This window comes from Cordyceps militaris (assembly GCF_000225605.1).
Source record: "Cordyceps militaris CM01 unplaced genomic scaffold CCM_S00004, whole genome shotgun sequence".
Classification (NCBI taxonomy): Eukaryota; Fungi; Ascomycota; class Sordariomycetes; order Hypocreales; family Cordycipitaceae; genus Cordyceps; species Cordyceps militaris.
This window is the reverse complement of record NW_006271972.1, coordinates 2,368,896-2,395,545: the sequence shown is the minus strand read 5'-3', so window position 1 is coordinate 2,395,545 and position 26,650 is coordinate 2,368,896. Positions and strand designations below refer to the sequence as shown.

The 26,650-nt window shown below is 53.8% G+C and overlaps 16 protein-coding genes across 16 annotated transcripts; 9 read left to right on the top strand and 7 right to left on the bottom strand.

The window, feature by feature from the left end:
- Nucleotides 1-63: 63 nt before the first annotated feature.
- Nucleotides 64-1,508, top strand: CCM_05763 (Serine/threonine-protein kinase domain; the record flags this gene model as incomplete). The annotated part of the gene is made up of 3 exons (XM_006670907.1): nt 64-286; nt 341-605; nt 659-1,508. The coding sequence occupies 3 exons, from the start codon at nt 64-66 to the stop codon at nt 1,506-1,508; spliced, it is 1,338 nt and encodes a 445-aa protein (XP_006670970.1).
- A 142-nt stretch (nt 1,509-1,650) lies between these two features.
- CCM_05762 (uncharacterized protein) lies at nt 1,651-2,493 on the top strand (the record flags this gene model as incomplete). Its single annotated transcript, XM_006670906.1, has 2 exons — nt 1,651-2,028; nt 2,116-2,493. 2 exons carry the CDS (start codon nt 1,651-1,653, stop codon nt 2,491-2,493), a joined length of 756 nt encoding a protein of 251 aa, XP_006670969.1.
- A 462-nt stretch (nt 2,494-2,955) lies between these two features.
- On the bottom strand, nt 2,956-4,362 carry CCM_05761 (ribonucleoside-diphosphate reductase M2 subunit; the record flags this gene model as incomplete). Its single annotated transcript, XM_006670905.1, has 3 exons — nt 2,956-3,900; nt 3,971-4,237; nt 4,333-4,362. The coding sequence occupies 3 exons, from the start codon at nt 4,360-4,362 to the stop codon at nt 2,956-2,958; spliced, it is 1,242 nt and encodes a 413-aa protein (XP_006670968.1).
- Nucleotides 4,363-4,497: 135 nt separating this feature from the next.
- CCM_05760 (uncharacterized protein) lies at nt 4,498-4,931 on the bottom strand (the record flags this gene model as incomplete). Its single annotated transcript, XM_006670904.1, has 3 exons — nt 4,498-4,628; nt 4,709-4,874; nt 4,926-4,931. The coding sequence occupies 3 exons, from the start codon at nt 4,929-4,931 to the stop codon at nt 4,498-4,500; spliced, it is 303 nt and encodes a 100-aa protein (XP_006670967.1).
- A 435-nt stretch (nt 4,932-5,366) lies between these two features.
- On the bottom strand, nt 5,367-6,313 carry CCM_05759 (uncharacterized protein; the record flags this gene model as incomplete). The annotated part of the gene is made up of 3 exons (XM_006670903.1): nt 5,367-5,919; nt 5,968-6,185; nt 6,239-6,313. 3 exons carry the CDS (start codon nt 6,311-6,313, stop codon nt 5,367-5,369), a joined length of 846 nt encoding a protein of 281 aa, XP_006670966.1.
- Nucleotides 6,314-7,105: 792 nt separating this feature from the next.
- CCM_05758 (Chromo domain) lies at nt 7,106-7,924 on the top strand (the record flags this gene model as incomplete). Its single annotated transcript, XM_006670902.1, has 2 exons — nt 7,106-7,264; nt 7,313-7,924. 2 exons carry the CDS (start codon nt 7,106-7,108, stop codon nt 7,922-7,924), a joined length of 771 nt encoding a protein of 256 aa, XP_006670965.1.
- A 2,124-nt stretch (nt 7,925-10,048) lies between these two features.
- On the top strand, nt 10,049-11,252 carry CCM_05757 (succinate-CoA ligase (alpha subunit); the record flags this gene model as incomplete). Its single annotated transcript, XM_006670901.1, has 4 exons — nt 10,049-10,256; nt 10,320-10,417; nt 10,471-10,849; nt 10,918-11,252. 4 exons carry the CDS (start codon nt 10,049-10,051, stop codon nt 11,250-11,252), a joined length of 1,020 nt encoding a protein of 339 aa, XP_006670964.1.
- A 1,425-nt stretch (nt 11,253-12,677) lies between these two features.
- On the bottom strand, nt 12,678-13,460 carry CCM_05756 (uncharacterized protein; the record flags this gene model as incomplete). Its single annotated transcript, XM_006670900.1, has 1 exon — nt 12,678-13,460. The coding sequence occupies one exon, from the start codon at nt 13,458-13,460 to the stop codon at nt 12,678-12,680; it is 783 nt and encodes a 260-aa protein (XP_006670963.1).
- Nucleotides 13,461-14,068: 608 nt separating this feature from the next.
- On the top strand, nt 14,069-15,432 carry CCM_05755 (CDK4/6, putative; the record flags this gene model as incomplete). Its single annotated transcript, XM_006670899.1, has 4 exons — nt 14,069-14,280; nt 14,331-14,656; nt 14,725-15,026; nt 15,094-15,432. 4 exons carry the CDS (start codon nt 14,069-14,071, stop codon nt 15,430-15,432), a joined length of 1,179 nt encoding a protein of 392 aa, XP_006670962.1.
- An 857-nt stretch (nt 15,433-16,289) lies between these two features.
- On the bottom strand, nt 16,290-17,079 carry CCM_05754 (sugar O-acetyltransferase, putative; the record flags this gene model as incomplete). The annotated part of the gene is made up of 3 exons (XM_006670898.1): nt 16,290-16,605; nt 16,651-16,932; nt 16,979-17,079. The coding sequence occupies 3 exons, from the start codon at nt 17,077-17,079 to the stop codon at nt 16,290-16,292; spliced, it is 699 nt and encodes a 232-aa protein (XP_006670961.1).
- Nucleotides 17,080-17,414: 335 nt separating this feature from the next.
- On the top strand, nt 17,415-17,834 carry CCM_05753 (uncharacterized protein; the record flags this gene model as incomplete). The annotated part of the gene is made up of 1 exon (XM_006670897.1): nt 17,415-17,834. The coding sequence occupies one exon, from the start codon at nt 17,415-17,417 to the stop codon at nt 17,832-17,834; it is 420 nt and encodes a 139-aa protein (XP_006670960.1).
- Nucleotides 17,835-18,294: 460 nt separating this feature from the next.
- Nucleotides 18,295-19,194, bottom strand: CCM_05752 (carnitinyl-CoA dehydratase, putative; the record flags this gene model as incomplete). Its single annotated transcript, XM_006670896.1, has 1 exon — nt 18,295-19,194. The coding sequence occupies one exon, from the start codon at nt 19,192-19,194 to the stop codon at nt 18,295-18,297; it is 900 nt and encodes a 299-aa protein (XP_006670959.1).
- A 415-nt stretch (nt 19,195-19,609) lies between these two features.
- On the top strand, nt 19,610-21,518 carry CCM_05751 (acetyl-CoA acetyltransferase; the record flags this gene model as incomplete). The annotated part of the gene is made up of 7 exons (XM_006670895.1): nt 19,610-19,994; nt 20,048-20,149; nt 20,199-20,438; nt 20,485-20,610; nt 20,678-20,964; nt 21,026-21,244; nt 21,303-21,518. 7 exons carry the CDS (start codon nt 19,610-19,612, stop codon nt 21,516-21,518), a joined length of 1,575 nt encoding a protein of 524 aa, XP_006670958.1.
- A 226-nt stretch (nt 21,519-21,744) lies between these two features.
- CCM_05750 (Dienelactone hydrolase) lies at nt 21,745-22,685 on the top strand (the record flags this gene model as incomplete). The annotated part of the gene is made up of 2 exons (XM_006670894.1): nt 21,745-22,112; nt 22,175-22,685. The coding sequence occupies 2 exons, from the start codon at nt 21,745-21,747 to the stop codon at nt 22,683-22,685; spliced, it is 879 nt and encodes a 292-aa protein (XP_006670957.1).
- Nucleotides 22,686-22,769: 84 nt separating this feature from the next.
- Nucleotides 22,770-24,210, bottom strand: CCM_05749 (succinyl-CoA synthetase beta chain; the record flags this gene model as incomplete). The annotated part of the gene is made up of 4 exons (XM_006670893.1): nt 22,770-22,853; nt 22,900-23,897; nt 23,950-24,015; nt 24,075-24,210. The coding sequence occupies 4 exons, from the start codon at nt 24,208-24,210 to the stop codon at nt 22,770-22,772; spliced, it is 1,284 nt and encodes a 427-aa protein (XP_006670956.1).
- Nucleotides 24,211-24,524: 314 nt separating this feature from the next.
- Nucleotides 24,525-25,596, top strand: CCM_05748 (uncharacterized protein; the record flags this gene model as incomplete). Its single annotated transcript, XM_006670892.1, has 2 exons — nt 24,525-25,182; nt 25,277-25,596. The coding sequence occupies 2 exons, from the start codon at nt 24,525-24,527 to the stop codon at nt 25,594-25,596; spliced, it is 978 nt and encodes a 325-aa protein (XP_006670955.1).
- Between the last annotated feature and the right edge of the window lie 1,054 nt (nt 25,597-26,650).

The window sequence follows — 26,650 nt, the reverse complement described above, 5'->3', positions numbered from 1 at the left end:
TACCACGCGCACATATAGCGTCCGAAAATCGATCTAGCGCCTCGTGCGCCGACCTGTAGCAACATGTCCGCACCCGCCAAATCACGATGGGCGAATACAGAAGAAGACGCGGAGCTGGATGCCAAGCTTAAACGGGAAAGGGAGGAAAAGCGACGCAAAAAGGCCGAAAAGGCGCGACAGCTCGAGGAGAAAAAGCAGGCCGCTGCAGCGGCCTCACGCGATGACGAGGATCGCCCTTTGAAGCGTCGCAAAATGACGCCGGAGCTAGCCACGCGGTCGGGAGAGAGTGCGTCTTCTGTTGTTGATGATGGCCCTGCGAAATTTTTGCGTTTCGAGACAGGTTCGTGGGGCCGCAGTAACAGCGTCGAGGACTACGACAAGCTCAACGACATTGAGGAGGGCACCTACGGCTGGGTCGCACGCGCAACACGGCGCGCCACAGGCAAGGTGGTGGCTCTGAAGCGCCTCAAGCTGGATCCTGCAGACCGCAGCGGGCTGCCTGTGACGGGCTTGCGAGAGATTCAGATTTTGCATGATTGCAAGCATCGCAATGTAGTCACGCTTGAGGAGGTCGTCGTTGGCAGCAACGTGAATAAGATGGACAAGTACGTTTTCCAGTATTTTCTTATCTTTTTGTTATAAACTCTAATGTTCACAGTTCAATATTCCTTGTCCTCGAATTCGTCGAGCACGATATTAAGAGCATTCTAGACGATATGCCGGAGCCATTCCTGGCCTCGGAAATCAAGTGTCTTTTGCAGCAGCTAACTGCAGGGGTGGCCTACTTGCACGAGAACTGGATCCTACACCGCGACCTTAAGACATCCAATCTGCTTCTCAATAATCGTGGCCAGCTCAAGATTGCCGATTTTGGCATGGCCCGCTACGTCGGCGACCCTGCGCCCAAACTCACCCAGCTGGTCGTGACGCTCTGGTACCGCAGCCCGGAGCTCCTCTTAGGCGCCAAAACCTACGACACGGCCGTCGACATGTGGAGCGTCGGCTGCATCTTCGGTGAGCTGATTGCCCGCGAGCCTCTCCTCCAGGGCAGCAACGAGGTGGACCAGGTGACCAAGATCTTTGAGCTGTGCGGCGTGCCGACCGACGAGTCCTGGCCCGACTTCCGCAAGCTCCCCAATGCGCGCTCGCTGCGGTTCCCCAAGACGGCCGCCGTCACGGGCTCTGTGATGCGCGCCAGGTTTCCGAGCATGACTTCGGCCGGCACCGGGCTACTCGCGGCGCTCCTTGCTCTCGATCCCGACTCCCGCCCATCGGCCAAGCAGATGCTGCAGCACGAGTACTTTCGCCAGGATCCCAAGCCCAAGCCGGAGAGCATGTTTCCCACATTTCCCAGTAAGGCGGGCCAGGAGCGGCGACGGCGACATGAACCGAATGCCCCTGTGCGTGGGCAGCAGGCTGCTGCGCTGGGCGATGTGGACTTTAGTGGCATCTTGCAGGGCAGAGACAAAGAAGAGCGTGGCGGTGGATTCAGTCTGCGCATGGTTTAATATCGGGTGATGTCATAATATTTGTAAAGATTTAGCCAGGTGCAACAGTATATACCCAATGAATAGATGTACTTTCAAGATTAATGGATCCCAGAAAAATGAAATAGCAATCGTCAATGCATCTTGTTTGAGCATCTTATACATGCCCTGGCGATCGTGCCCCACCAATTTTTTTATCTATCCCATTTCCCCACCATCACCCGCCAAACCTCTGAACCTCGCATACACATTTACCCCAGCTTTGCCGCATCTCGAGCTCAACTGTACCATCCCCAGCACAGGCTACGCCCCATATAGCCTCCTTCACCGATATACAGCAAGAGACTCCCAGTTTCCTGCCGCATTGCGCCGATACACCGACTGTGCGAGGGCCAGCACTGGGCCCACGAGACCTCAAAATTCCGTCTACCGACCACGAAATCCACATCGAAATAGCACAACCCTCGTCATGTCCTACTTCAAGACTGGCCAGGAGTGGCTGGACCAATCCGCCTTGCTAATCCAGGCCAGCCCTACCACTGTACGTGCCCCCCCCCAAACCAAGCCACGACAGCTTGCCCAAGCCCTCCCCGCCGCATGTAGCTAATCGTCGACTGTGGCCGGGCAGACCAAAATCACAACACGATACTCGATCAAGGTCGTGAAGCGCCGTAAACCCGCCGTCGCCGACACCGCCGCCGCCGCGGAGAAGCCGCCGCGCGCCGTGCTCGTCCTCAAGACGTTTGACCCCTGCAGCGGCGTGACGCTCAAGTACCGCACGACCAAGGCGGCCGAGGTGTCGCGGTTGATGGGCGCCGCCATGGGCCAGCTGGGCCGCAGCATGGCCGCGCTGCCCGATGTGTCGGCGGAGGAGCCCATGCCGGATGCTGCCGTTGACGAGGAAGTGCAGAAGCCGCAGCCGGCGGCGCCGGCGCCAGCCCCGCAGGCGCAGAGTGCGCCAGCGACGGGAGGTGGTGGCAAGAAGAAGAAGAAGGGCAAGAAATAGGCGCTGCGGCAGAGCGGATAGCTGCTGTATTGTGGGATGTGGCTATGGCATACAATGAAATGATATCTGGATGACCTGTGCAGGAGATGATAGACGGCAAAGGGACATACATTGCTGAATGCTACAACGGATTACACATGCCGAAGCCAGAGGAGCAGGCACTGCAATGAAAACTCAATAAAGACAGGCAAAAGTTGTCTAGGACATCATATTATCCGATCTAAAGGAATATGCTATACTCTGAAATCATGAATCCATCAAGCACCTTTGGCTGCTCGTATTTCCCATACAAATAAAATGTCCCTCATAACGCCGTAAAATCCAACCTTCCGAGCAGAGTCTGTCTCGTTTTTTTTCAACAGTCGCCGGGTTCATTGAAGCGTCCACCCGTGGACGACCATCTTTAATATACATGACATAGAAAACGAGGGTATATAGTGGTGCGTCGATTAGACGACTAGCTTAAAAGTCGTCATCAAAGCTGAAGTCGCCACCAGCCTGGTTTTCCTCGACAGTACCGTCGTCGGCCTTTTTGCTGGCGCTCGCCATGACGCCGGCCTTTTGGTACTCGCCGACACGCTTCTCGAAGAAGTTCGTCTTGCCGCCGAGGGAGATGTTCTCCATAAAGTCAAAGGGGTTGGTAGACTTGTAGACCTTTTCGTTTCCGAGAGCGGCCAGAAGACGGTCTGCAACAAACTCAATGTACTGCTGCATCAAGGTAGCGTTCATGCCGAGCAGGGCGCAGGGAAGAGCCTCTGTGAGGAACTCCTTCTCAATGGCAACGGCGTCAGTAATGATGGTCTTGATGATCTCCTTGCTAGCACGGTTGTTCAAGTGGGAGTGTAGCAAGCAGGCAAAGTCGGTGTGAAGACCCTCGTCACGGGAGATGAGCTCGTTGGAAAAGGTAAGACCGGGCATCAGGCCACGCTTCTTGAGCCAGAAGATGGAGGCAAAGGCGCCAGAGAAAAAGATGCCCTCGATAGCAGCAAAGGCAACGAGACGCTGGGCAAAGGTAGACTGCTTGTCAGAAATCCAGTGCAGGGCCCAGTCAGCCTTCTTGCGAATGCAGGGGATAGTCTCAATAGCATTGAAGAGGTATGTGCGCTGGGCCTGCTCCTTGATGTAGGTGTCGATGAGCAGAGAGTAGGTCTCGGAGTGGATGTTCTCCATCATAATCTGGAAACCGTAGAAGCAGCGAGCCTCAGGGATCTGGACCTCCCCGCTGAAGCGCTCGATCAGGTTCTCGTTGACAATGCCATCAGAGGCCGCGAAGAAGGCGAGGATGTGAGAGATGAAGTACTGCTCGTCGGCATTCAGGCGGTTGTTCCAGTCGTGAAGATCTTTGGACAGATCAATCTCTTCCGCGGTCCAGAAGGAAGCCTCAGCCTTCTTGTACATTTGCCAGATCTAGGAAACAGGTGTAAGCGCCATATTCGTGCAAGGTGGGTGTTTTACGCGTAAAAACACGTCGACATACCTCGTGGTACTTGATGGGGAAGAGAACGAAGCGCTGGGGATTCTCCTGGAGAAGAGGCTCGTCCATCTGCTCGGGCTTTGTGACGGCGACGGTGGTGTCATCCTTGACGTCCTTCTTGGCCGCAATGGTGATAATCTTGTCATCGATGATGTCGGTGCTGGTGGTCTCGAGGGAGGCATTGGCAGGGAGGTTCTCCTTGTTGGCGGAAGAGAAATCGAGCTTCTTGACGGGAGATTCCATCTTGAGGGACTCAATGGCGGTAGCAGCCTGTGTAATGGAGCGCGTTAGTGGCGTTGCTCGGGGGCGGGTGATGGTTCACAAAGTGAAGTCGCGCGCAAGTTGCACGACGACTGCAAGCTTACCTGCTTCGAGGGAGTTGTTTGGGAAGCCATTGCGAATGTAATGTGTGGTTTGTGATGTGAATAGAACAACTTCAGGGCAAGCAAAGTCTTGGTAAAAAAAAGACGTTTTAAATTGAGCTGTGCCTGGCGTGGATTGAAGACGCGTAGAGAACAGCGTTCATCGTCTTAGTGACCGGTGGCGAAGAGGTTTTTGTACAAGCTAATGTATGCCGTCACGTGAAGCTCGACGCGTCGAAGCGTGTTTTGGGTGGGTCCGTGGTAAGTGCTTTTCGGGCTGTTTGAATCCGTATGGACCACTTTATTAGAACAGTGGCTGGCTGTGCGGTACCTAGTGGAGCATCTACAAGGTACCTGGCTGGTACCAATAACAGCCAACAGCCCCATTCGCCGCCGTAACGGTCCAGCCACCTCGATTCGTGACCCTGGCATGCGCGACGCGTGATGCCCAGCCAGCGCGTCAAGGTATCCCAGCCGTACTGTTTCCCCTCCCTTGCACTCTTGGAGTGCAAGGAGCCGCGTTTGCCCACCCATTTTTGGTCAGGCTAGTGTCATCAATGCACAGTTATCAATCAGCAAACAAAGCCAATTCTCACGCGCATGGTGGACCGGATCCAATCGCGGGTGGCCTATGAGGCCTCAGACCGAGCAGTTTGCGTGGCCTCGGAGAGCACGTCGGAAATGGCCTTGGTCGGAATGCCGTCACCGATCCATCGTGAATAACTGAGCACTGGGCGACGGGGCAGGTCGCAAAGTTGACAGGTTTTACATGGTTTGTTACATACATGTAACTAGCAGGTTTCGCAAGAAAAGTACATCGCACACATACACCGTACGCATACTGTGGCTCGAACTGCATGGAGTCCAGCGAAAAACATTCATGTATTAATTAATTTGTAGTAAAAAATGCGTACTTATGGAGCTATGTAGTTCGTGATGCCGTGCAATTTCGTTACGCCCGACGGGTATCTGTATCAGTAGCCCTTCCCTACCCCTGTCCATCATTGTGCATTCCACCCTGCGACTCCATGACGCACTTATTTTCCACGTCGACTGTGCGCCGCATTTCCCACTTCCAGATCGTCGGGTCGCTTCTTGCTGCGTCCCAGCCAGTCTCTGCTCTCGCGAACACGGGCCTCCTCCGGCGCCGTCACCGGTACAGTATTGGCGCGCGAAGCTCCCGTCACGCCAGCTTCCTGCGCAGAGGCTGCGGCCTGCGTGCGGCGTGCGGGAGGCTCGTCGCGGCGGTCGTGGCGGTCTCGGTGATCGTGTCTGTCTTGGTCGTCGACGTAGTTGCGGTCAAATTCTTTCGGGTCGCTCGGGTCGACATCGGGAATAGGCAGATTGCCCCTTTTGAGGTTCTTCTGCCCCTGCTCGCGGAGGTACCCCTCGAGCAGCACCGCGTTGCGCGTATTGGCCTTGAACATGGCATCGACCATGTCGCCCACGAATGGTACCAGGCCAATAGCAAAGTCAAAGGCAATGTTCAGGAGCATTTGGAATTTCAGGAAGAATGGCAGGCCGCCTTCAATCTGGTCAGCTGCGCGCATGACCATGAGCGCCAAGAGGCAATCCGCGACATCGCCAGCACTGGGACAGTCAGCATGCACTCGATCAATCAATAGTTTCACGACTTACACGGGAATCAAACCAATAGCGCTGCCCCAACCAAACTTGATGCCCAAGAAGGTAAACAGAGCACAATCTAGACGGTAAGCACGACGCTTGACCTTTGTGAGAACCTGTCCATCCTGCTCAGAGAGCCCCGGCGGAAGAGCCTTTCTGACTTTTTTGAACTTGGTCGTGCTCGGCTTTCCGTTGAGTCTCGTCGCGGGCACTTGTTCGAAATACGGATCCTATCCGTGGTCAACATTTCGAAGCCAGCGCTAGAATAGACGAGCGAGCTTACCTCTTTGCCGAATTTATTCTGCAGCGTCTCCCCCAAAATCTTTTTTCCCACCATCTTTGCCACCATGGACGTCATTTTGGCAGTATTTGCGCAGGCTGTTGGGAAGTTTGGAAGTGCGGGCGAAGAAGTGCTGGTTGCGTGGACTAGCCCGCCTACTTATGCTGCGAGGAATTGGGCCACCCTGCGGATGAGACGATTGGAGGACTAGCAACGGTTTCAGGCGCTTACAGCAGAAATGAACTTGGACTGTATGAGCCGTGGTGAAGAAGCAGAACCGGGATGGGCTATGGGTCGCGGACGAGTTTCGCGGCGCTCAAGTTATTATTTTACGTTGACGAGGCCTCCATCCCGGTTTTGAAGTTGAATAACTGCAGCTGTTCCCTGTGTTGACCCAAGTGATGATGTAATATGGCGCTCATAGTGTGAGTGCCACCTGTGAGGCAGCCCACGGGCAGCCCCCAGCCACAGCTACTGCCACAGCCACGGTCAGTTCATCTTTCTGCTTGATTTATTAGGGGCTAATTTTGTTTCTTTTTCCCTCTGAAAATATATTTGTTTTTGTTGGGCAGTGGGTTGTCGATTGGTTGCCTCTCTGCGCTGCGCCCCAGTGCACAGCCCTGCATCTCTCTCGCAGTAGCTTTCATTGTAAACTTTATCGCGAAAAAAAATGCATATCACATGCAACAAGACTGATGCTGGACCGGATTACATTCATTTTGTGCGACTGTGTGAGAGTGTCATTTTCATCACGTGGGGCTTGGGTCTCGCGTCGAAGCGTTCCAGTTCGCGCGATGGAGCGTCAAACGTCGACATGCGCAACAGCAGGAAGCTGACACCACACGCTGACTGGAGCAACGCGGCAGAACCATGAACGCGCTCCTGGCCAGCATCTTTTCGCCTCTCAAAGAGACGGCCAGTTCGCGCAATGGCCAAGCTCTCGACCGTCTTGAGGGCTTCGCCACACCGACAAAAAAACGAGGGCCTCCGAAGCGGACGGCACGCAAGTCGGTGTCGTTTGATATGACTGTGAGCAGGCATATTTCTCTTGGATTGGAGGTGTACTAATTGCAGCAGCCCAAGGCACAGGTTAAGCACACACCACCCAAGTCAGGGCCCGCGCCACGCGAGTCGGACGAGCCTACGAATGGCTGGGACTTGATTGATGAGCCGGGGCGTGAAGTTTCACATGCGGATGAGCTTGCTGCAGAGGTCACAGAGCCTACTGTACCCGTAGACGAACCATCAGCGACGACAGAACCTGCCGATAAAGCTACCGACGCTGGCCCCGACACGGTCGACCCCGCAAGCGACGAATTTGCCTTCAAAGAGCTTACTGGCCACCGGTGGGACGGCGACTCTATACAGATTCAAGTGAAATGGGAAAATGGCCAGCGTACGTGGGAGCCCGAGACGATGCTGCATGACGACGCGCCGCAGGCGCTGCTCGACTATTGGCGGCGGCAGCCAGGCGGGCGACCCGACAACCCGCGACAGCCTGGTCTCTACGAGATTCACGCCATCCGCAAGCATAGCCGCGACCGCAAGCGCCTCTTTGTCGAATGGGTTGGCTTCGGGCCCAATGAGAGCACGTGGGAACCGCGAAAGGCCGTGGCGGATGCGGCGCCCGAGATTTTGAGCGACTACTTTGACAGTTTGCCGCGGACGAAGCGGCGACGGGTGCGGTAGCGGTTGGCCTTTGTTAGTATGTTGTAAACTGTTTGTGGCGTGTGGTATGTGTGGTAGTTTTGTTTTACGTCTCACGATTGTATGATTTATGATGGTTCGCGCGGCAATCCGGTGTTGAGAGCCGTTGCTTGGGATTGAACTACAGCTATTTTTAAGGACTGTTTACATAATTTGAATTGTTTCTGGGTGTAATGTATGCGTTTTCGCGTTTAATAAGATGAGTTGGCTGCATATTTATGCTCACATTTCACAATGCTTTAATCTGAATACCAATGACGATCATGGCCCATGACATTGCCGCTGACGATAGTTGTGCTGTAGCCTCGCCTGAGATAATTGCTCTGCGAGAACTTCACTTGCGGTTTTTTGTTTGACCCTTATTCTTCCTGCGAGGGTATGCTCTCTGGTATGTCTCGTCTCGATGCCACGCCCAAGGGCGTCACACTGGGATGCAACTGAACCTATGCGTAGGGCATCAGCACCGTCCACGACTCCCACAGCCGCCACGAGCCAGATATCAACAGCTAGCCGAATTAAAACAAGTAAAGCCTACACATTTATCATGCGTCAGATACGTAGTGACAGATAAATCATCCCGAGACGTGGTTCTTATATCGAGTCACAGCTACAGGGTACTCCCGCCATTACGCGCGCACGCCCATGACACAAACACTGAGCATCTCCCCATATGATAGAATAGCTCACGGTCTTTCAACAATAACCGCGCTGGTTCGGTGGTCTAGTGGGTAAGAAACATTTCGTTCCACATCAATATTCCACCAATTGTACTAACAAACATTAGTATGATTCTCGCTTAGGGTCCACCCTAAGTTTAACAGCTTGCGAGAGGTCCCGGGTTCAATCCCCGGCCGAACCCATTCTTTTTTTTTCCTGCCTGTTTTTAGGCCGCGGGAGAAGTCCCTCGTGGCTGATAGTTTTGAGCAGGGTACCTACATAGCTTTTACAACGATAGAAAGCTGAAAGCGTGGTGATGGTGAGATGTGGAAGACTGCGATTGATGGTTGGCTACGGATGGGCGGATTCTCTGGTTTACTTGAATTTTGACGAGGCGAGGGGGGGTAGGTATGTTGCTGATCGCATAGACGAATACAACCGTGTTTATTATTCTGGTTCGTCATGGCATTGTATGGCATGCCGAAAGCGAGAGCGGCGGGAGTGTTGCTATATATTTGAATGGGGCTCATTTATGCCGGACGAACAGTCTTGTGCTTCAGAGTATACTAAAAATTGACAGGAACAGCCAAGTATATCGGATTGCAGTGTTTTTACTGCTGGAAGCTGTTAGATGTACGCGATCGTTCGCGTAATAATGTAGAGGTCCAGCATGCTAGCCTCAGACACCGCTGTTAGATGTACGCGATCGTTCGCGTAATAATGTAGAGGTCCAGCATGCTAGCCTCAGACACCACAGCCACAGACGGGCGCGCCCCGGTTACTACAATTCAATTGCTGGCCGTCACGACAGCCGGCTTCTGAATGGTACAGAGCGTCGCTTATCCGGTACTTTTGCCATAGTAGATTGAATCTACTACTAAAGTTAGGCTGTCTTATTGATAACACTGATTCGCCAACATTGTGTCCGCTACGATTCCAAGTCGGGCGACAAATTAGGCGTCCATCGTCCATGTTTCCTAGCCTGAGAATGGAGTCTTTGCAAAGTTGCAAGTCAGTTAAACATGATATACAAGCACAGAAGCGTTACAGAATCTATTCGAATTTCACCATTCCGTGAGTATTTTAGCAGGAACAAGTATCTCGGCCGTTTTGCAGGTTGCGAAAGTCAACAGCTGGGCCGCCTCGGGAATGCATTGCGCTGGAACACAAAATCCCTGCTGGAGACGAGCGAGGATAAACTACTTTCATGTAGAACTTACTCATGGGCGTATTGATCGTTACGATGCTGCGCAAGTAGACGGATCATTTTCTGCTTATACTCTGTAACCAACCGACATCACGCTAGTGACATCACGACGAGTAGCCGAATAACCCAGTAACCGAGCTTCAACACCCGCCTCGCCAGGAACAAAACGTCAATTGACCCCTGAAAGAACGACCACAAGACTCCCTAATCCCCTAATCTTCTTCTTCACATCCCACGCCGACATGTTTGGCGGCGCGGCGAGATTTGGCCCAGTGCGGGGTGCCCTACGACAGCTGCCAAGTTCGCGACGGCACTCGAGCCAGTACGAACAGACGGTCGGCAACCTGCGCATCAACCAGGACAGCAGGGTCATTTTCCAAGGTATGATGCCAATTCCCCGAATTTCACCGTTTCCCAAGCTCACGTGTTTCAGGATTCACTGGGAGAGCGGTACGTCAAACGACGAACAGCCGAGGCAAAGCTAACCGGCGCAGGCGACGGCCAATGCCAAAGACACCATCGCATACGGCACGCAAATCGTCGGCGGCGTCTCGCCCGGCAAAGGCGGGCAGACGCATCTCGACCTGCCCGTCTTCAACACCGTGCGCGAGGTACGCACGCCCTTCCTCGGCCAAACACCAGCTGCTAATTTCAGGGCGTACAGGCAGTGCAGCAAGTCAAGCCGCAGGTGAGCGCCGTCTTCGTGCCGGCGGCCGGGGCGGCGGCGGCCATCATCGAGGCCATCGAGGCCGAGGTGCCGCTCGTCGTCAGCGTGGCCGAGCACATCCCCGTGCACGACATGCTGCGCGTGCACGAGGTGCTCCAGACGCAGGGCCGCACGCGGCTGGTCGGGCCCAACTGCCCGGGCATCATCGCGCCGGCCCAGTGCCGCGTCGGCATCATGCCGTACCGCCAGTACCAAAAGGGCTGCGTCGGCATCGTGTCCAAGTCGGGCACGCTCAGCTACGAGGCCGTCGGCGCGACGAGCAAGGCGGGGCTGGGCCAGAGCATCGTCATGGGCATGGGCGGCGATTTACTACCAGGTGCGCTTCCGGCTGTTTTTATTTTTTCATTCTATTTTTATTTTCTGAGCACCAACTGACCAATGTAGGCACCACGCTCGTGGACGGACTCAGGCTGTTCTTTGACGACCCAGAGACCAAAGGCATCATCGTCATTGGCGAGATTGGCGGCGAGGCGGAGCTGCGCGCCGCCGAAGTCATCCGGGAGTACCGCGCGCGCACGGCCAACCCCAAGCCCATTATTGCCATGGTGGCAGGGCGGACGGCGCCGCAGGGCCGCGTCATGGGCCACGCCGGCGCGGTGCTCATGCCCCGGGACGTGTCGGCGGCGGACAAGGCCGAGGCGCTCCGTAGGGCGGGCGCCGTGGTGGTGCCGCATCCTGGCGTGATGGGCGAGACGATGAAGGCGCTCCTGGGCATGTAGGCGGGTAGCAGCGGTCGTAATTATTCAGCATTCTAGATTTAGACTATAAACATTGTCGTCTGAACAAACTAAACCAAGCGGACTAGAGAAGTTCCAATAGTTGGAGCATTTATATAGTTATATAAGATAGCAACGCAGCTTATATAGAAAAAATAAAAATGAAGAAAATACGGAAACAGCCTTATATTAACAAGGTAATACTAAGAAATATCAACTACGTCTAAATACTACCCGAATTATAATCTGAGGTTATAAGATAACACTATATCTTTTTCTAGGTCAGGGGGCTGGTGCCTGATACCGGTGGTTGGGTTATATATGAATTCGATCTGTACCACTGTCTTGATCAAGAAACAATCCACCTCTGCAAGTGAACATCTGTTACATATACCGAAAAGCGCCCAAAACAAAGCGCTTTGTCATGTTCACGTGATATACCCCGACCAAGTACTTACATACTTGCCAAGTGCGGACTTGATCTACCCAGTTTCATCACATACCTCACCATATTTCCTGCCTTGCAGTCATGGACAAGCTTGTTCTACGAATATGCCAAATACTGAACTCGGCTGGTGTACCAAATGTTCTTTGGGGTAATTATTTGCTGAGGATTTATGGTGTGCCAACCATTTTTGACGTTTGTTTAACCCTCTCCTTCGAAACCTAACGCAGCGCTAACCCAAAAATAACAGGATGTGGCCTTTGTTGTGCCTGATGATCGAATAGCGGCAGCTTCCTCTGCCCTTGCCCAGTCCAATTTTACTCGTTGCGGAGATAACCCAAACTGCGATCGCTCATATCCTTTTCAGGCTCGACGCCCTTCGGAGCACTTTCACATGAGTGATGTGCTTGTGCTATCCTTGTACCAAAAATCCGACATCCTCTGGGAGCTCACAGCCCTCGACTCTCCTACGTCGGAAAACGCTGCCAGCATCCTAAGTGCGTCGGACCCTTCACTTCCCCCAGCCGTTCCGGGCAGGGGCCGAGGGCGATTGTCTTCGGAATGTTTCGCTGTGCGGGTTCCAGCCATCGCTAAATTTTGTGAGAGCTTGCTTCTCCTTATGTGCCGCGATTACAACACCACCTACGAGTCTTACTGGATGGTCTTATTGACTTATATAATTGAGTATGTTGATGAGACGGATTCTTTCAACGCTAAAGATTTGGGATATGAGTTTAGAAAATTTTATTGCGCTTTGAAAGTAGGTGATACTTCTTCTATGTGGCTGCTTTTGGAGGAGCTCCGCTCCAACTTGTCTTCGAGCGGTCGTCTGCTCAATGGCCAGAATTTGTAATTTCAAATGGATAATGGTATCAAGGGCGAATTTTGGTTAATTTCTGAGTAATTTATGAAGTTAAGCGTCTTCAATTTACTGTTTTGAACATTTCATAGCTATGTCGGGAAAAGCCCTCAGAATAGCTTGCCTAAAGGTGAATAACCTTTGAGACATTAAAACCAGTAGCCTGTGAAGAGTAGTACCCTCTCTGATTTGACATGACGCGTTTCCCATTCTCATTTTGGAAGTCGCAGTTGAAATGGGTGTGCCCAAACGCCCAAACCTTCACAACAGGCGCTTTCCAGCACAGCTCAGTGGACAGGTCCGTCATGAAACCAGATGAAATCGCGCTGCTTTGGTGTTGGGGATCGGTGACATATTCATCAGTTAGGGGGCAGTAATGGGTGAACACCAGCACCTCACGGTGGGGTTCTAAGCGCGATATGCACTCGACCTCAGCATTAAGCCAGTCGACATCAGCACGGTGCGCTTTCCGGTGCGACTGAACTGTCCAATCATCAATAAGGTAGAAATCGTTCAGTCCCATACTGACACGGTCTTGATTTTCGAGCGCCACATGCGAGAACAGTGTGCATCCCAGAACAGTGACTGTAGGGGACAGGTCGTAACGGGTTTGATCGAGGACAACAAGTTGGTCGGGTTGGGTGAGCCCCATCCGAAACGTCTCGACTCTCGCCTTAGCTTCAGGCCAGCTACTGTAATATGGCTCGTGGTTTCCTAGAATCAGAAAGACAACACGGAAAACCTCGAGCTGACGGCGAAGAAAACAGAAGAAGCCGTCGTCCTTGATGTAGCCAATGTCGCCGAGCAAGGCCAGGTACGGCGCGTTCGGTTCGACATGAAAGATGTCATATCCATTAGGGGATTCGAGGTGGAGATCAGACAGGATTTGCACTTTTGTTTCAGCCATCGGCGGCAATCCGAGGTGTGAATTCTTTATCGCGACCAGCAGTTTGGTGAAAAGAGGGGGTTGTAACCTGTCTGTTCACAGCCGAGATCAGGCACGCCAAGAAATACCCAAGCACATTCAGCAGGCAGTATCTCACCTAAGGGTAATACTAATATTAAGGTAAGGGAATTATTAACCTACTATTAGGTAATATATTCTTATAAGCTATTAAGCTTATAAAATACTCTTATATAGTTTAATGAGTTATATAATAAAGCTTTTCTAGTAATATAATAAGAAGTAACTTCTTATTATTAGTTAGATATTTAAGTAGATTTAAAAATAAGCTTTACGATACTTAAGAAGAAAAAGTAAAAGTAAGAAGCGAAGAAAGCTACATACCTACCTAGGTAGCCACATGGCCTATATGACCTCCTGACCCACCTTAAGATACGGTTAATAGGTCTCTTCCGAGATTGACGATCCAATTCACCTCCTCCCATGATGAAAACCAAGGACCCGATATCTTGCTCAAGCAAGATATCAGTCAAAATAACACCTCCATCATTGTTGCACCCGCATCTCCTGCCCTAATTATGACTAAACTTGGTCGTTGGGCGAGGACAATCATGCGCTCTGCTTCGCCCCCCCGAAAGTTTCCGGGCCACGGCTTCAAAGTGATCAGCAATATCGAAAAGCTAGAGGAAGAGAATTGGGAGTGGTACAAGCCAGGCCTCTTCTACCCTGTTTGTATTGGCCAAGTCTTCAATTCACAGTACAAAGTCTTGGGCAAACTTGGATACGGTTCGTGCTCGACTGCATGGCTCTGTCGCGATCTCAGGTTGGTGTGGCAACCCTATAACCCTTCTATTCTGCTGAGGCTCAAAACAGGGGACACAAATACGTTACATTGAAAGTATGCGAGATGAACTCCCCCTCGGTTCGCCGCGAGATTGCCGCCTACAGTCATCTGGACACGGTTACGACGAACAACCCGGGAGCCTTACTCGTTCGGGGGCTGCTTGATTCTTTCAAAGCTATGGGGCCAGCTGGTGAACACCAGTGCCTGGTTCATGAGCCTCTTGGCATGAGCATGGAGACACTACGGCAGCTGAGTCCTGGCCGAAAGCTCCCCGAACCCCTCCTCAGAGCCTTCTTGACCCATGTACTGCAAGCTCTTGATTTCTTGCACACAGATGCAAAAATTGTCCATGCCGGTATGCAGGAATTTTTTGAGCTCCTCGCCTTGGATCCTGCCCAACTATGCTAACTCTGCCTTTGCCAGACTTGCAAGCGAGAAATATACATCTTAGAATCGAGGATGAGTCGATTCTGAGACATTTTGAAGCGGCTGAGCTAAGCGACCCAAGCCGTCGCAAAATCGATGGAGATCGGGTGATTTATGAGTCTCGAGGGCTTATACGACCCGAGAAGCCTGGTCGCCCAATCCTTTGTGATTTTGGCGAAGCTCGCTTTGGAAAGAAGACTTACATTGATGATATTCAGCCGTACGTTTATCGGGCACCAGAGATTATACTTGACATCCCGTGGACCTACAGTGTTGATATCTGGAATGTTGGGGTCATGGTAAGTATCTCCACCGAAATGCTTGAGTCCTCTTTCTTCGTCTCGTTCTAATTAGCCTCATTGATAGACTTGGGATGTTTTCGAGAACAAGCACCTGTTCAGCGCTCAAGATAGCGACGGCAGGCGCTCAAGCCTGCAGCACATTGCCGAAATGGTTGCCGTGCTGGGACGACCTCCGTTGGATTATCTTCAGCGTACGGAGACGTCATGGGAGTACTTTGATCGTTCTGGCAACTGGAAAGGCGCGGTTGAGATCCCAACAATTTCCTTGGAGGACTCGGAAGAACAACTGGGCGGTGAGAGTAAGGCTCTGTTTCTAGATTTTTTGCGCAACATGTTATGCTGGATTCCGGAGGAGAGACAGACCGCAAAACAGCTGCTGAACCATCCATGGCTGAACAAGTGAATAGGCCAATAGATGGATGTGCAGTAGCAGAGAGGATTTTCCAGCGGCAGAGGCAATCAAGTAATTACCTTCCTATAAATATAGGATATTATTATACTAAGATATATAGTATATATTAGGAATTAGTAGGGCGATATTACCTAAGGGATGCTACCCTTAGCCGAACTTATCAAGGTACCGTACAGGCAACAAAAAAAAGGACGCACACATAAGTCTATACTTAATTATTAAGAAGGTTAAACTTGGAATTGTAAAAAGGGGAATTAGAATAAGTATAAGTAAGACCAGTAATATAGGTAAGAAGATAAGAGGGATAGTATAAATAAAGAAAATTAAAAAGAGAAAGAAAATAGTAAGAATAAGGAAGAGGTTAATATTCCTAACCGGCGGGTTATTTGACAGGGGTGGGGACACAGTGTGGGCAGCACGTCGTGTTGAAACTGACAGCGTTGTGACAGGGACTTTTGATGTGTTGAAAAAAAAACATGCAAGTCAAGAAACGTGTTCAAGTATCGTAACACATTTTTTGTATCGTAAAGACGTGGTGTTGTGCGTGTATGTAGCGTAGAAAATATGTCGATAACAAAAGCTGTCAGAAACACGCTCTGCTGGCGCTTGCAACGTGTTTGTGTGATAATTCGCTATGATATCAACGTGCTGACATTGCCCAGATATATATTGGCTGTGCCGCGACACTGGAGCTCGTATTCTGGCTTGTGCCGCATTTCGTCGTCTCTGCTGTCGCGGATTCACTACAAGGCTTCTTTCTTGGCTCCAGTTTCCTGGAGTCGTTCTTCTCCAAAATAGTGAAAGATAATGTACTTTGTATAATTCATCTCCCTGCTTCGTATTCATATTTATAGATCCGGCACAGCGTCAACGGTCTTGACTACGCGAGCCGGGGTTCCGATAGCAACAGAAAAGTCGGGAATTGACTTTGTCACAATGCTGCCGGCACCAATTGTGCAGCCCTTGCCAATGGTGACACCGGGCATGATTGTCGTGTTGCCGCCAATCCAGCAATCATCACCAATGACGACAGGCTTGGCGTACTCGACGCCGTCACGGCGGGATTGTACGCCAGTCTCGTGGGTAGCTGAAAAAATGGACACAAAGGGCCCAAACATGACGCGGTTGCCAATCTGTACGAGGGCGCAGTCGAGGATGACGAGGCTACACTGTCAGCTGGGTTCCTATGGAGTGAAGAATTCAGCTCACTTAAAGTTGGAATAGAAGTTGTCGCCCACGACAATGTTGCAGCCGTAGTCGACGCTGAGAGGGGGCTCAATATAGGCGCCCTTGCCAACCTTGCCAAAGATTTCGACGAGTGCCTGGGTGCGATCTTTCTCAAGCGACTCCAAGGTGGCATCGTCGGGAAAGGTGGTATTGTATCTGGATGCGTTAGCGAGCGTCTTGTTTCCATGGTTGTGATCGTACTTGTGCATCAGTCGCCTCGCACGGAAGCGGCCTTGGACTAGCTCAGGAACCTGGGCATCATATCTACACCAGTTAGTTTGCTTCGTGGAGGGCACGTCAGCGCACTAACAGAACACCGGATATCATCTTTTCGTAGTCGTCGCACCAGGGAATGTGCTCGAGCGTCTTGGCCAGCTCAATCGCGGCGGCGTCTTTATCCGTGGCAGCCATGGTATCGTTATGTTGGTGAGTCGCTTTACAGATGCTCAAAAGACTGCAGTTAAGATGGAAGTGGCCTGTTTAAATATGAGCTCCGTGAAGGTCTGTGATGGAGCCCCGAAGTCGAACCGTCGGACCGACGAAACGGCTTGGCAGGCTTGGTCGGGCGTTGTGGTGGGGTTGGCGGGGAGATTCTAGATCGAGGCCTTGGCCGTTGATGGATGATTGTTAGGTTTCACAGTTGTGTGCCGGTCTTGCAGGTAGGTTGGGCTGAAATATAAAGACAGGCCAAGTTGGCGCAAAAATCATTCGCCGCTGCCTAAGCATTTTGCAAGAGCGACCCAAAAATGAGGCTCCATGGAATTGCCCTTGCGGCATCGGCCTCGGCCAACTACTACAACCCCGCCGTCTGCCACAGCAGCCTCGACTGCCTGCGAATCTGCCAGCAGGGCGACTTCAAAGTCATCGAAAGCGCTGACGGACAGCCGCAGCTGGCGTGCGCCGCCGGCATCATCGAGTACAGCCGCAAGACGTGCCAGTCGCGCCACGGCAGCGGCGACGAGAGCGTGCGGCTGCTCAGCGACGCGTGCGGGCGGGCGCGCGGCCTGCTCTGTGTGAATTACTGCGTGGTGCCGACGCAGGACCCCGGACGGTTCGAGGACCAGTGCCGCGGCATGGAGGGGATGCCGTCGGTCATCATGGGCGGGTTGACGGAGGACCAGGCCAAGGGGCAGGAGGTCTGTTCCTGGCCGATGAAGACGGGATGAATGTTTGGAGAGTCCATTTTAGTTGAATCCGGGGTCGGGGAGACGGCGAGTAGCCGAGCCGAGACTGAGAGTCTGATATAACCGCTGGGCTAGGTATTTGGAGTTGCTCGGCTAGTGGTTCGCTACAAGACCACTGAATAATGTATAATCGCTGTTAAAGTGCTGAATGAGTGGTGCATTGTAGCGCATACAGACGCTATAACCCCACTGAATAATAAGGTACCTATAATTGCTATTGGAGTGCTGAATACCAGGTACCTGTTAGTGGTTTGTATTGTAGCGAATATTACAGAGGCTACGAGACCACTGAAACAACAATACCGTCGGCTGGATCAACTTTCTCGTGCAAAGTGAGGCTCTGAATTGTAAATACACTGGCTGTTCAGCACTGCTCATAAACTGGACATGGGACAAACAACGTACTGTAGAATTACACCCAGTGCACAGCCCTCCCTGCTACCTACATCTTGGATGGCACCCACTGCGGCTTCTCCTTGCCCACAAACGCCATCAAGCCCAGCTTGATATTCTCACCATTGACCAGCTGGCGCATATACCTCTCGTCCATAATCTGCGCCGCTCGCTCCACGCTGGCCGTCTCCCACGCCTCGCGCAGTCCCGCCCGGCTCATGATGATGGCGTCGGGCGACGCCTCTGTAATCTGCGTGGCCAGCGCCACGGCCTCGGGCACCACGGTGTCCTGCGAGGCGGCGATGCGCGCAAAGCCGTGGTGCTTGACCTCCTCGGCCGTGAGCGTGCGCGCCGCGAGCACAATCTCCGACGCCAGCTGCATGCCAAAGATGCGCACCACGCGCGGGATGCCGCCCGCGCCGGCCCATACACCGCGCTTCACCTCGGGCAGGCCAAACGTCGCCGTCGGGGAGGCGACTACCATGTCGCTATGTTCACACGCGTTATTAGAAACAACTGGTCCTTGACACGGGCCGGGTAAAATGGTCACGTACCAGTTCAGCGCCAGCTCGAAACCGCCGCCGAGAGCCAGGCCATTCACGGCGGCAATCACCGGCTTCTTGCCGAGGCGTCTGCTGAGACCGCCAAAGCCCGTCGCCGGCAGCGCGGGCACGTTGGACTGCTCGCCCGAGAGCTGCCGCTCCATCAGCATCTTGAGATCCTGGCCGGCGCAAAAGGCCTTTTTCCCCTTGCCGGTAATTACGGCGACGCGCAGCGAGGGCTCGTCGTCGAACCACTGGAAGAGCCGCTCGCCCTCGTAGTGGCCGTCTGTGTGGATGGCATTCATCGACCTTTCACGGTTAATGGTCACCAGGAGCACATACGGCGCCGGGTAGCTGAGCTCGTAAACGGTCACCTCGGGAGGCTGTGTCTCTAGCTTGTCCGCCATGGTGCTGTATGTGCTGACGATGTATAAATATTATTCAAATGTAGAAGGACGGAAAAAGAATTTAATTGTAGAATGATGAAAAAATATGCGAGATGTACAATCAAAGTTCTTGGTAACAGTTACTACGATGCTGGGAAGGCTGGGGAAGTTGGTGTCCCCCTGGAACCTCGGCAGCTCCCCACAGCACATAGCCGACGAGCTATATGCCACATTGACAACGGTGCACCTCGTATTCTTCTTCTCACCAAATTCACAGCACCATCAAAATATATTCCTGAATCCGAAATAGAAAGTGTCGGATGAACTGGGAGCCAATCAGACTCACCATTGACCAAACAACATCTCATCTTCACATCTCATCTTCATATTTCATCTTCACATCTCATCTTCAGTGCGAGCCCACGGCGCAGCAACCATGTCACCGAGCCGAGCCGTCCCTATCCTTGTCGGCGTCGGCGATGTCAGAAACAAATCCAGCAAGCCAGAAGACGCTCTCGAGCCGTCCAAAATGATGACAAGAGCCATCCGAAACGCCCTCGAAGACACCGGTCTTGACGCTGCGGCACAGAAACAGGTCCTCAATGAGACGGACAGTCTGCGCATCATCCCCACCTGGACTTGGGCGTACAACGACCTGCTGAGTACCGTGGCGGAAGACCTGGGTATCAAGCCGACAACAAAAGAGATGCCGACGCACGGCGGCAACCAACCCGCCTTGCAATGCGACGAAGCCGCCCGAGCCATCGCCAACCGCCAGAGCAAGGTGGCCATCTTGACTGGTGGCGAGGCCATGGCTTCGCGTACGTAGGACACATAGCTCTACCTGCTGCCCGAATGATACTGATCAAGTTAGTCGCGGGCTGCCAGAAAGCAGGCCAGATGCCACCGCCAGGCTGGGTAGAGCCCGACCCCGACGGAAAGTCCGTCTCGATGGACATGTCCATCTTGGGCGATGGTAATGTCCCCCACGCCTCCGACGATGGACTGTTCTCTGACCTCCCCAGGCGCCGGCCCGCGACACTCTGTCGGCCTGCCGATCCACGTCTACCCTCTGTACGAGATTGGACGTCGCGCGCGTCTGCGGCAGACGGCACAGCAAAACAATCAGGAGTCGGCCACCATGTACGCCGCTTTCGATGAGATTGGCTCCAAGAATGAATATTCCTGGAACTATGGCGAAAAGATCAAAACAGCCGAATTCATCGGCTCCATAACTAAGCGAAACCGCATCATTTGCGAGCCCTGTACGTGGTTTCGGCGCGAGCATGAAGAATCAAGCTGATGAAATAGACCCGCTGTTGATGAATGCCTTCAACGGCGTCAACTTGTCCGCTGCTTGCATTCTCACGTCGACGGAGCACGCCGAGAAGCTCGGAATCCCCAAGGACAAGTGGGTGTATATTCTTGGCGGCGCCGGTACGCATGAAAAGGATAATTGTGAGTTGTCACCGTCCCGTTTCGTGACCAATACTGACAATCGAAGTCTGGGAACGACCTGGATTCGCCAGCAGCCCTGCCATAACCAATTCTCTTGATGCGGCACTGCAAGTGTCTGGCCTAACCAAAGACAAAATTGATGTCTTTGACTTTTACTCGCAAGTCAAGACCTGTCGACGAAAAAAGGACTCGGCTGACCTGTTGCAGCTGCTTCCCCATCGTGCCCAAGCTCGCATGCGATCATTTCGGACTCTCGCCAACCACGCCAAAGAAGCCAATCTCGCTGCTGGGCGGACTCACATCATTCGGAGGGGCCGGCAACAACTACTCGATGCATGCAAGTACTGCCCCGACCCTTGATAGCAGCGCAGCGTACAATGCTAACATGTCGTAGGCGCTCACGGCCATGACGCGCGCGTTGCGCAGCCGCCGGTACAACAACGGTCTGATCTTGGCCAATGGCGGCATGCTCACGCACCAATACGCCATCTGCCTCTCAACACAGCCTCGCCGGGACGGACAGGACTACCCCGCCAAAAATCCGTTGCCGCTCGTCGTGCCCGATGCCGCGCCGCCATTCGCCGAGGACGCCAGCGGCCCCGCCACGATTGAAGTAAGTTGCCGATCCGGTCCGACCCCCGCCCCCGCCCCCGGTTACTGACAGTGACCAGACTTACACGATTGAGTATGATCGCTCGGGTGCGCCTAGTCTCGGGCATATTGTCGGAAAACTAAAGACGGGCGAGAGATTTCTGGCGAATCATGGTGATGACGCGACGCTGGAGAGACTGGCGCAGCGCTCCGTGGAGCATGTTGGTCAGGCTGGCGTCGTGCGCAAGGACGAGGAACGGAATCTGTTTTATTTCGAGGCCAAGCCAAACCTGTGAAAGAAACCCCAATTAGAACTAGAGTAAATATTTACTGTCTAAAATTAATGGAACAATTCATTGCACACTGCACGTGACTATGCAATCAATCCGACCCGTGAGGCCTGCAGCTTGTCCGCTATCTCCGTTGGGAACATCAGCGAGGAGTTTAAATTGGGGAACCGCCCATCTCGAGACGACCCAACCTGCATCTACCCAACTGTTCACTTTTCTTCCATCCTACAAAATGGCTTGCGCAGACTGCTTCCGCGGCAACATTCACAACGGCAAGCCCAAGGGCGAGGTTGGCCACGTCCACGGCCTTCCCACGTACATTTCCCGGCCGCCCCAAGGCACCCCGTCGCGGGGCGTCGTCGTCGTCATCCCAGACGCCTTTGGCTGGGAGTTTGGCAACAATCGTCTGCTGGCGGATACATATGCCGAAAAGGGCGGCTTTACCGTCTATCTCCCCGACTTTATGAATGGTATGTTGTCATACATACAAACCGCCCGCTGTGTCACCGTGGCTGACTGGGACAAAGGCCATGCGGCTCCCCTGCGAATGTTTGATCATGGCCGCGCCTTTTCGACCTCGCCCAACATCCTGACCAAAATGTGGGCAAATCTAACAACTGTGCATCTCGACAGGCTCGTTCCATATACTGACATTGACACAGCTACCACCTCTTTTGGGCCGTCCTCGACGTCATCCCCTTCTTCTACCACTGCAACCCCAGCAGCACCTTCCCCGTCGTCAAGGGCTTCTTCACGCAGCTGCGCAAGGACGAGGGCGCGACGCAGTCGGTCGGCGCCGCGGGCTTCTGCTGGGGCGGCAAGCACGTCGTGTTGCTGAGCCAGGGCCACGCCGCCGTCGACGGCCGGCCGCTGCTCGACGCCGGCTTCACGGCGCACCCGAGCATGCTGCGCATCCCGAGCGACATTGCCAAGATCCGGCGCCCCGTCTCGTTTGCCCTCGCCGCCAAGGACGACCAGATCCCCGCGGCCAAGGCGGCGCGCCTCAAGGCGCTCGTCGAGGCCCTGCCGGCGCCCGCGACCGGCGAGGCGTACGTCTTTGAGCGGACCGGCCACGGCTTCGCGGTCCGCGCCGACTTGGCTGAGGATGATGTGGCGGCGCAGGCGGCGAGGGCTGAGGACCAATGCATTGACTGGTTCAACAAGCACTTTTAATGTGATGCAATAACGGAACTTGTATGAGACTTAAAATGATACGAAATACGCCACCTTGATGTTAGTCTATGCACACACTGATACTTATGCATTGGCAAGCTCAACTGCCTTTTCCGCCGCCTTTCCAAAGTCCGATTCTACGTGTAATCCTAGATTGGCATCCGCGAGCTTGCAAAGTCAGCATTTCTCACATATACCATCATTGGGCACTTACCAGCTTCAATCCCGCGTCCGAGTTGGTGCCCTGAAGACGAACCACCATCGGGACATGAATATCCATCTCGCTGGCCGCGCCAATAATCGACTCGGCAATCATGTCGCATCTCGTAATGCCTGCAAGAATTAGACCGCTGAGCGTATCCTCTACGCGCCCAGATAACTCACCCCCGTAAATATTGACAAGAATGGCCTTGACGCGCTCGTCTCTCAGGATGATGCTGAAAGCCTGCATCATCGTCTGCGTCGTCGCCTGGCCGCCCGCGTCCAAAAAGTTGGCGCTCTGGCCGCCCGCCAGGCCAATGGCATCGTTCGTCGCCATCGCCAGTCCCGCGCCATTGACCACGTTGCCAATCGTGCCCTCCATGCGCACGTACACGAGGCCGTGCCGCTCCGCCTCGACCTCGTCGCGCACCTCCTGCTCCGTATCCCGCAGCGCAAACAGATCCGCCTGCCTCTTGTGCGCGTCGTCGTCAAACGCGAACCGCGAGTCCAGGCAGGTGAACCGGTCGCCCGAGCGCGCCAGCGAGCGCACCTCGAGCAGCATGCCCTCTTTCTCGCGAAAGATGCGGTGCAGCGCGGCGAGCGTCGCACCGAGGCTGGTCGCCGCGTCGGCGACGCCGAGGTCAGCGGCGATGCGCTCCGTGAGAGACGCCGGGACGCCCGCGGTCAGGGAAAAGTGGTAGGTGCGAATGCTGGCGGGGTGCTGCTGGGCGATGGCGCGGATGTCCTGGCCGCCGTGCTTGGAGACGATGATGACCGGCTGGTAGGTCTCCCGGTCAATGGTCATGGCCAGGTACCAGACTTCGTCGTAGGTCGCGGGCTGCGAAATGTACAGCTCTTTGGCGACGACGCCGCTGTCAGTGGTGGCGCGTAAAAGAGTGCTGGCGAGATGAGCGGCCTGCTCGGGGCTGCGGGCGACCAGGCCGGCTGCTTCTTGCTCGGCCAGGGACACATTTCGCTTGATGAGCTGTGCGCTCAGCAGACTATTGTTTCCTGGATCTACTGATCAGCGGGCTGCTTCAAGAACCGGGCACGCTTGCCTTACCAAGCTCTTCCACCGCTGCCCGCGCTTCTTCGGCGCTGCGTACAACGAGGCCTCGTGGCACCACAGCTCCAGCCTGATGTTTGTTAGCTGGCATCACCGAGAAAAATAATATTCAAGGGGCTCACCTGTTTCAGCAACTCTTGTGATTGATATTGGTGAAGCGTGAGCCTCCGCACATGTCTCGGTGCCAGCTACCGAATTGTCAGCGTACGAGAGACTTGGCTTGTCTGCACGGAGCCTACCTGAGAGCTGGCTTTCCATAGCCGCATGCCTGATCTTTGCGAAGCCATTGGGTCAAATAAACAAAAATGCAAACGGAGAAAGTCTTTGAGATGTTCCACGTCAAAAGTTGAAGCTCCCGAGATGGTACTACGCCGTGCATGTAGTTGCCGGTCGGTAGCCGGCTTTATGATGTTGGCTTCTCGTGGGGCGGCTTCAATGCCGTCACCGGCCAGCTAGTTCTCGGGTATATGATGTCGCGAGCTTGGCAACTTATTTAGTCGAGCTAGCTGCTACCAGTTGCTGCAACCTGCTCGTCGACTCTCAAGTATACTATATCGTAAAAAGAAAGGAAAATGAGCAGGCCAAGTTGTCGGGCCAGCGCGCAATGGGTGCGACAATTCAGCACCTCGGCCCGTCGTCCGCAGAGCAGCGCGCAAGACGCCGCAGCGCGTCTCCTCGACACCTTTGCCGGCAAGACGGTGCGCCAGCACCAGCTCCTCGACGGCAACCAGCTCCAGAAGCTGTCCCTCACCCTGAACCGGCCGTCCATCGGCGCCCACGACGTGACCGCGCGCGCGCCGCCCGCCGGCACGCCCGTGCCGCCCGGCCACCACCTCGTCTACTTCACGCCGGCCGGCCTCGAGGCGAGCCTGGGCCCCGACGGCTCCGACCGGACCTACAACGCGGCGGCGCCGTTTTCCCGACGCATGTGGGCGGGGGGCACGATGCGGTGGCCCGGCGGCGGCGGCGCGTGCCTCCGCGTCGGCGACGAGGTGGAGGAGCGCACGACGCTGCTGAGCGCGACGGCGAAGAAGAGCCGCTCGGCCGGCGAGATGGTCCTGGTCGACGTGGTCAAGGAGCTGGAGGGACCGCGTGGCGTGGCCGTCGTGGATCGCCGCTCGTGGGTGTTTCGGCCGGAAGTCGACGCCGGCGGTGGTGCGGAGGCGGCGGCGCCGCGACGGACGAGGCACGGGCCGACGGTGGTTCGGGATGTAGCAGGCGAATCAGAATGTGAGTGCCCCTCAACGCTGGGGGGAAGAGTCATGGAATGAAGGAAATCTCACAGATGCAGTTGTCGCAAGACACTTTTGCTGGTCCCCGGTAGGCCTCTTCCGCTTCTCGGCGCTGACGTTTAACGGGCACAAGATTCACTACAACGAAGGCTGGACGACGGCTGTTGAGGGCCACCCGGGCGTTGTCGTGCATGGGCCGCTGAATCTCATCAATATCCTGGACTACTGGAGGGATGTCCACGGACATGGCCAGGCGCCAAAGGAGATTGTCTACCGCGCCGTGGCGCCGTTGTACGCAGGTGACGAGTATCAGGTGCGCACTGCCAGTTTAGAGGACGGCGCCGACGGCAAAAAGTATCAAATATTGGCGGAGAAGGATGGTCTTGTGTGCATGAAGGCCGATGTACTGTGACGGCGCAGATTTACATTTCAATAGCGTGCATCCATCATGAGCTTTGTATTTCTCAATTCTTCGTCATGCACGTCATCTCCTCCTGTCTGTTTACTATTGGTCAGAGGCTCGAGGCGCTGCATAATGCTGCTCGCGAACTCGCCCAAAGGCGCATCATAGTCGACCGTGTAAATTGAGACGGAAACCCCCCCATTCTCAACCACATACGTCTCGGTATCTCTAGGAACTTTGCATTTACCCATCTCTGAGCCAATTCGATATACTCTGTAGTATGCGTCTTTACGGACATGTTATACAAGTTTGGTCATAATTGTGCTTGGAAACAACTCGTCAAGGCTTCCTCCCCCCAACTCGAGTGTCTCATCTATCTTACTAAATGAGTGAAATGTCAATAGTGGGAATAGTGTAAACGTACCGCTAATTACGACTGATTAGGATGTGCGTACGTGAATTCCTTGGCTCCAATGGCTCGGGTGTATTTTTATTGCACCCGAATCCCATGATGGCTGGGGATCGTTGATGAAGCCATGAGTATGCGTCATGATGAATCCGCCCGTGTTACATTTGTGACCTTTGGAATGCCAAGTACAAAAAGACTATGACTGATTTTTCCACATTTTAATTCTGTTAAATTCCGCGATTTCACAAACAATACACAACTTTACACTCTACCCCATGTGGCTGCCGAAACTATCGACTCCAGCAAGCCACATTTGCCAGACGCGGTTCTACCTCTCATCCACCTCGGCCTTCCGGAATTGGAAGCTTGGCCCAATTCCAACATCAGACTCATCATGGAAAACGTATTCCGAGAAATAACCAGCGACACATACGAGGAGGTCTGGATCCGTGGTGCCGTGAATATTTGCCGGCAAATATCGCCGATGAGCTAAGTTTGTATTCCCCCGCCTTCAACCCCGCCCCTAGATCGAGGTAGCTCAATGAAAACAACTTGCCTCTTATCACTTGCATCACTTGTTCTGTTCTTCATTTCGCACAAATACAATTCCTCCGGCTCCAGCACCAGCCAGTCTTTTCACTTCTTTGCCTGACG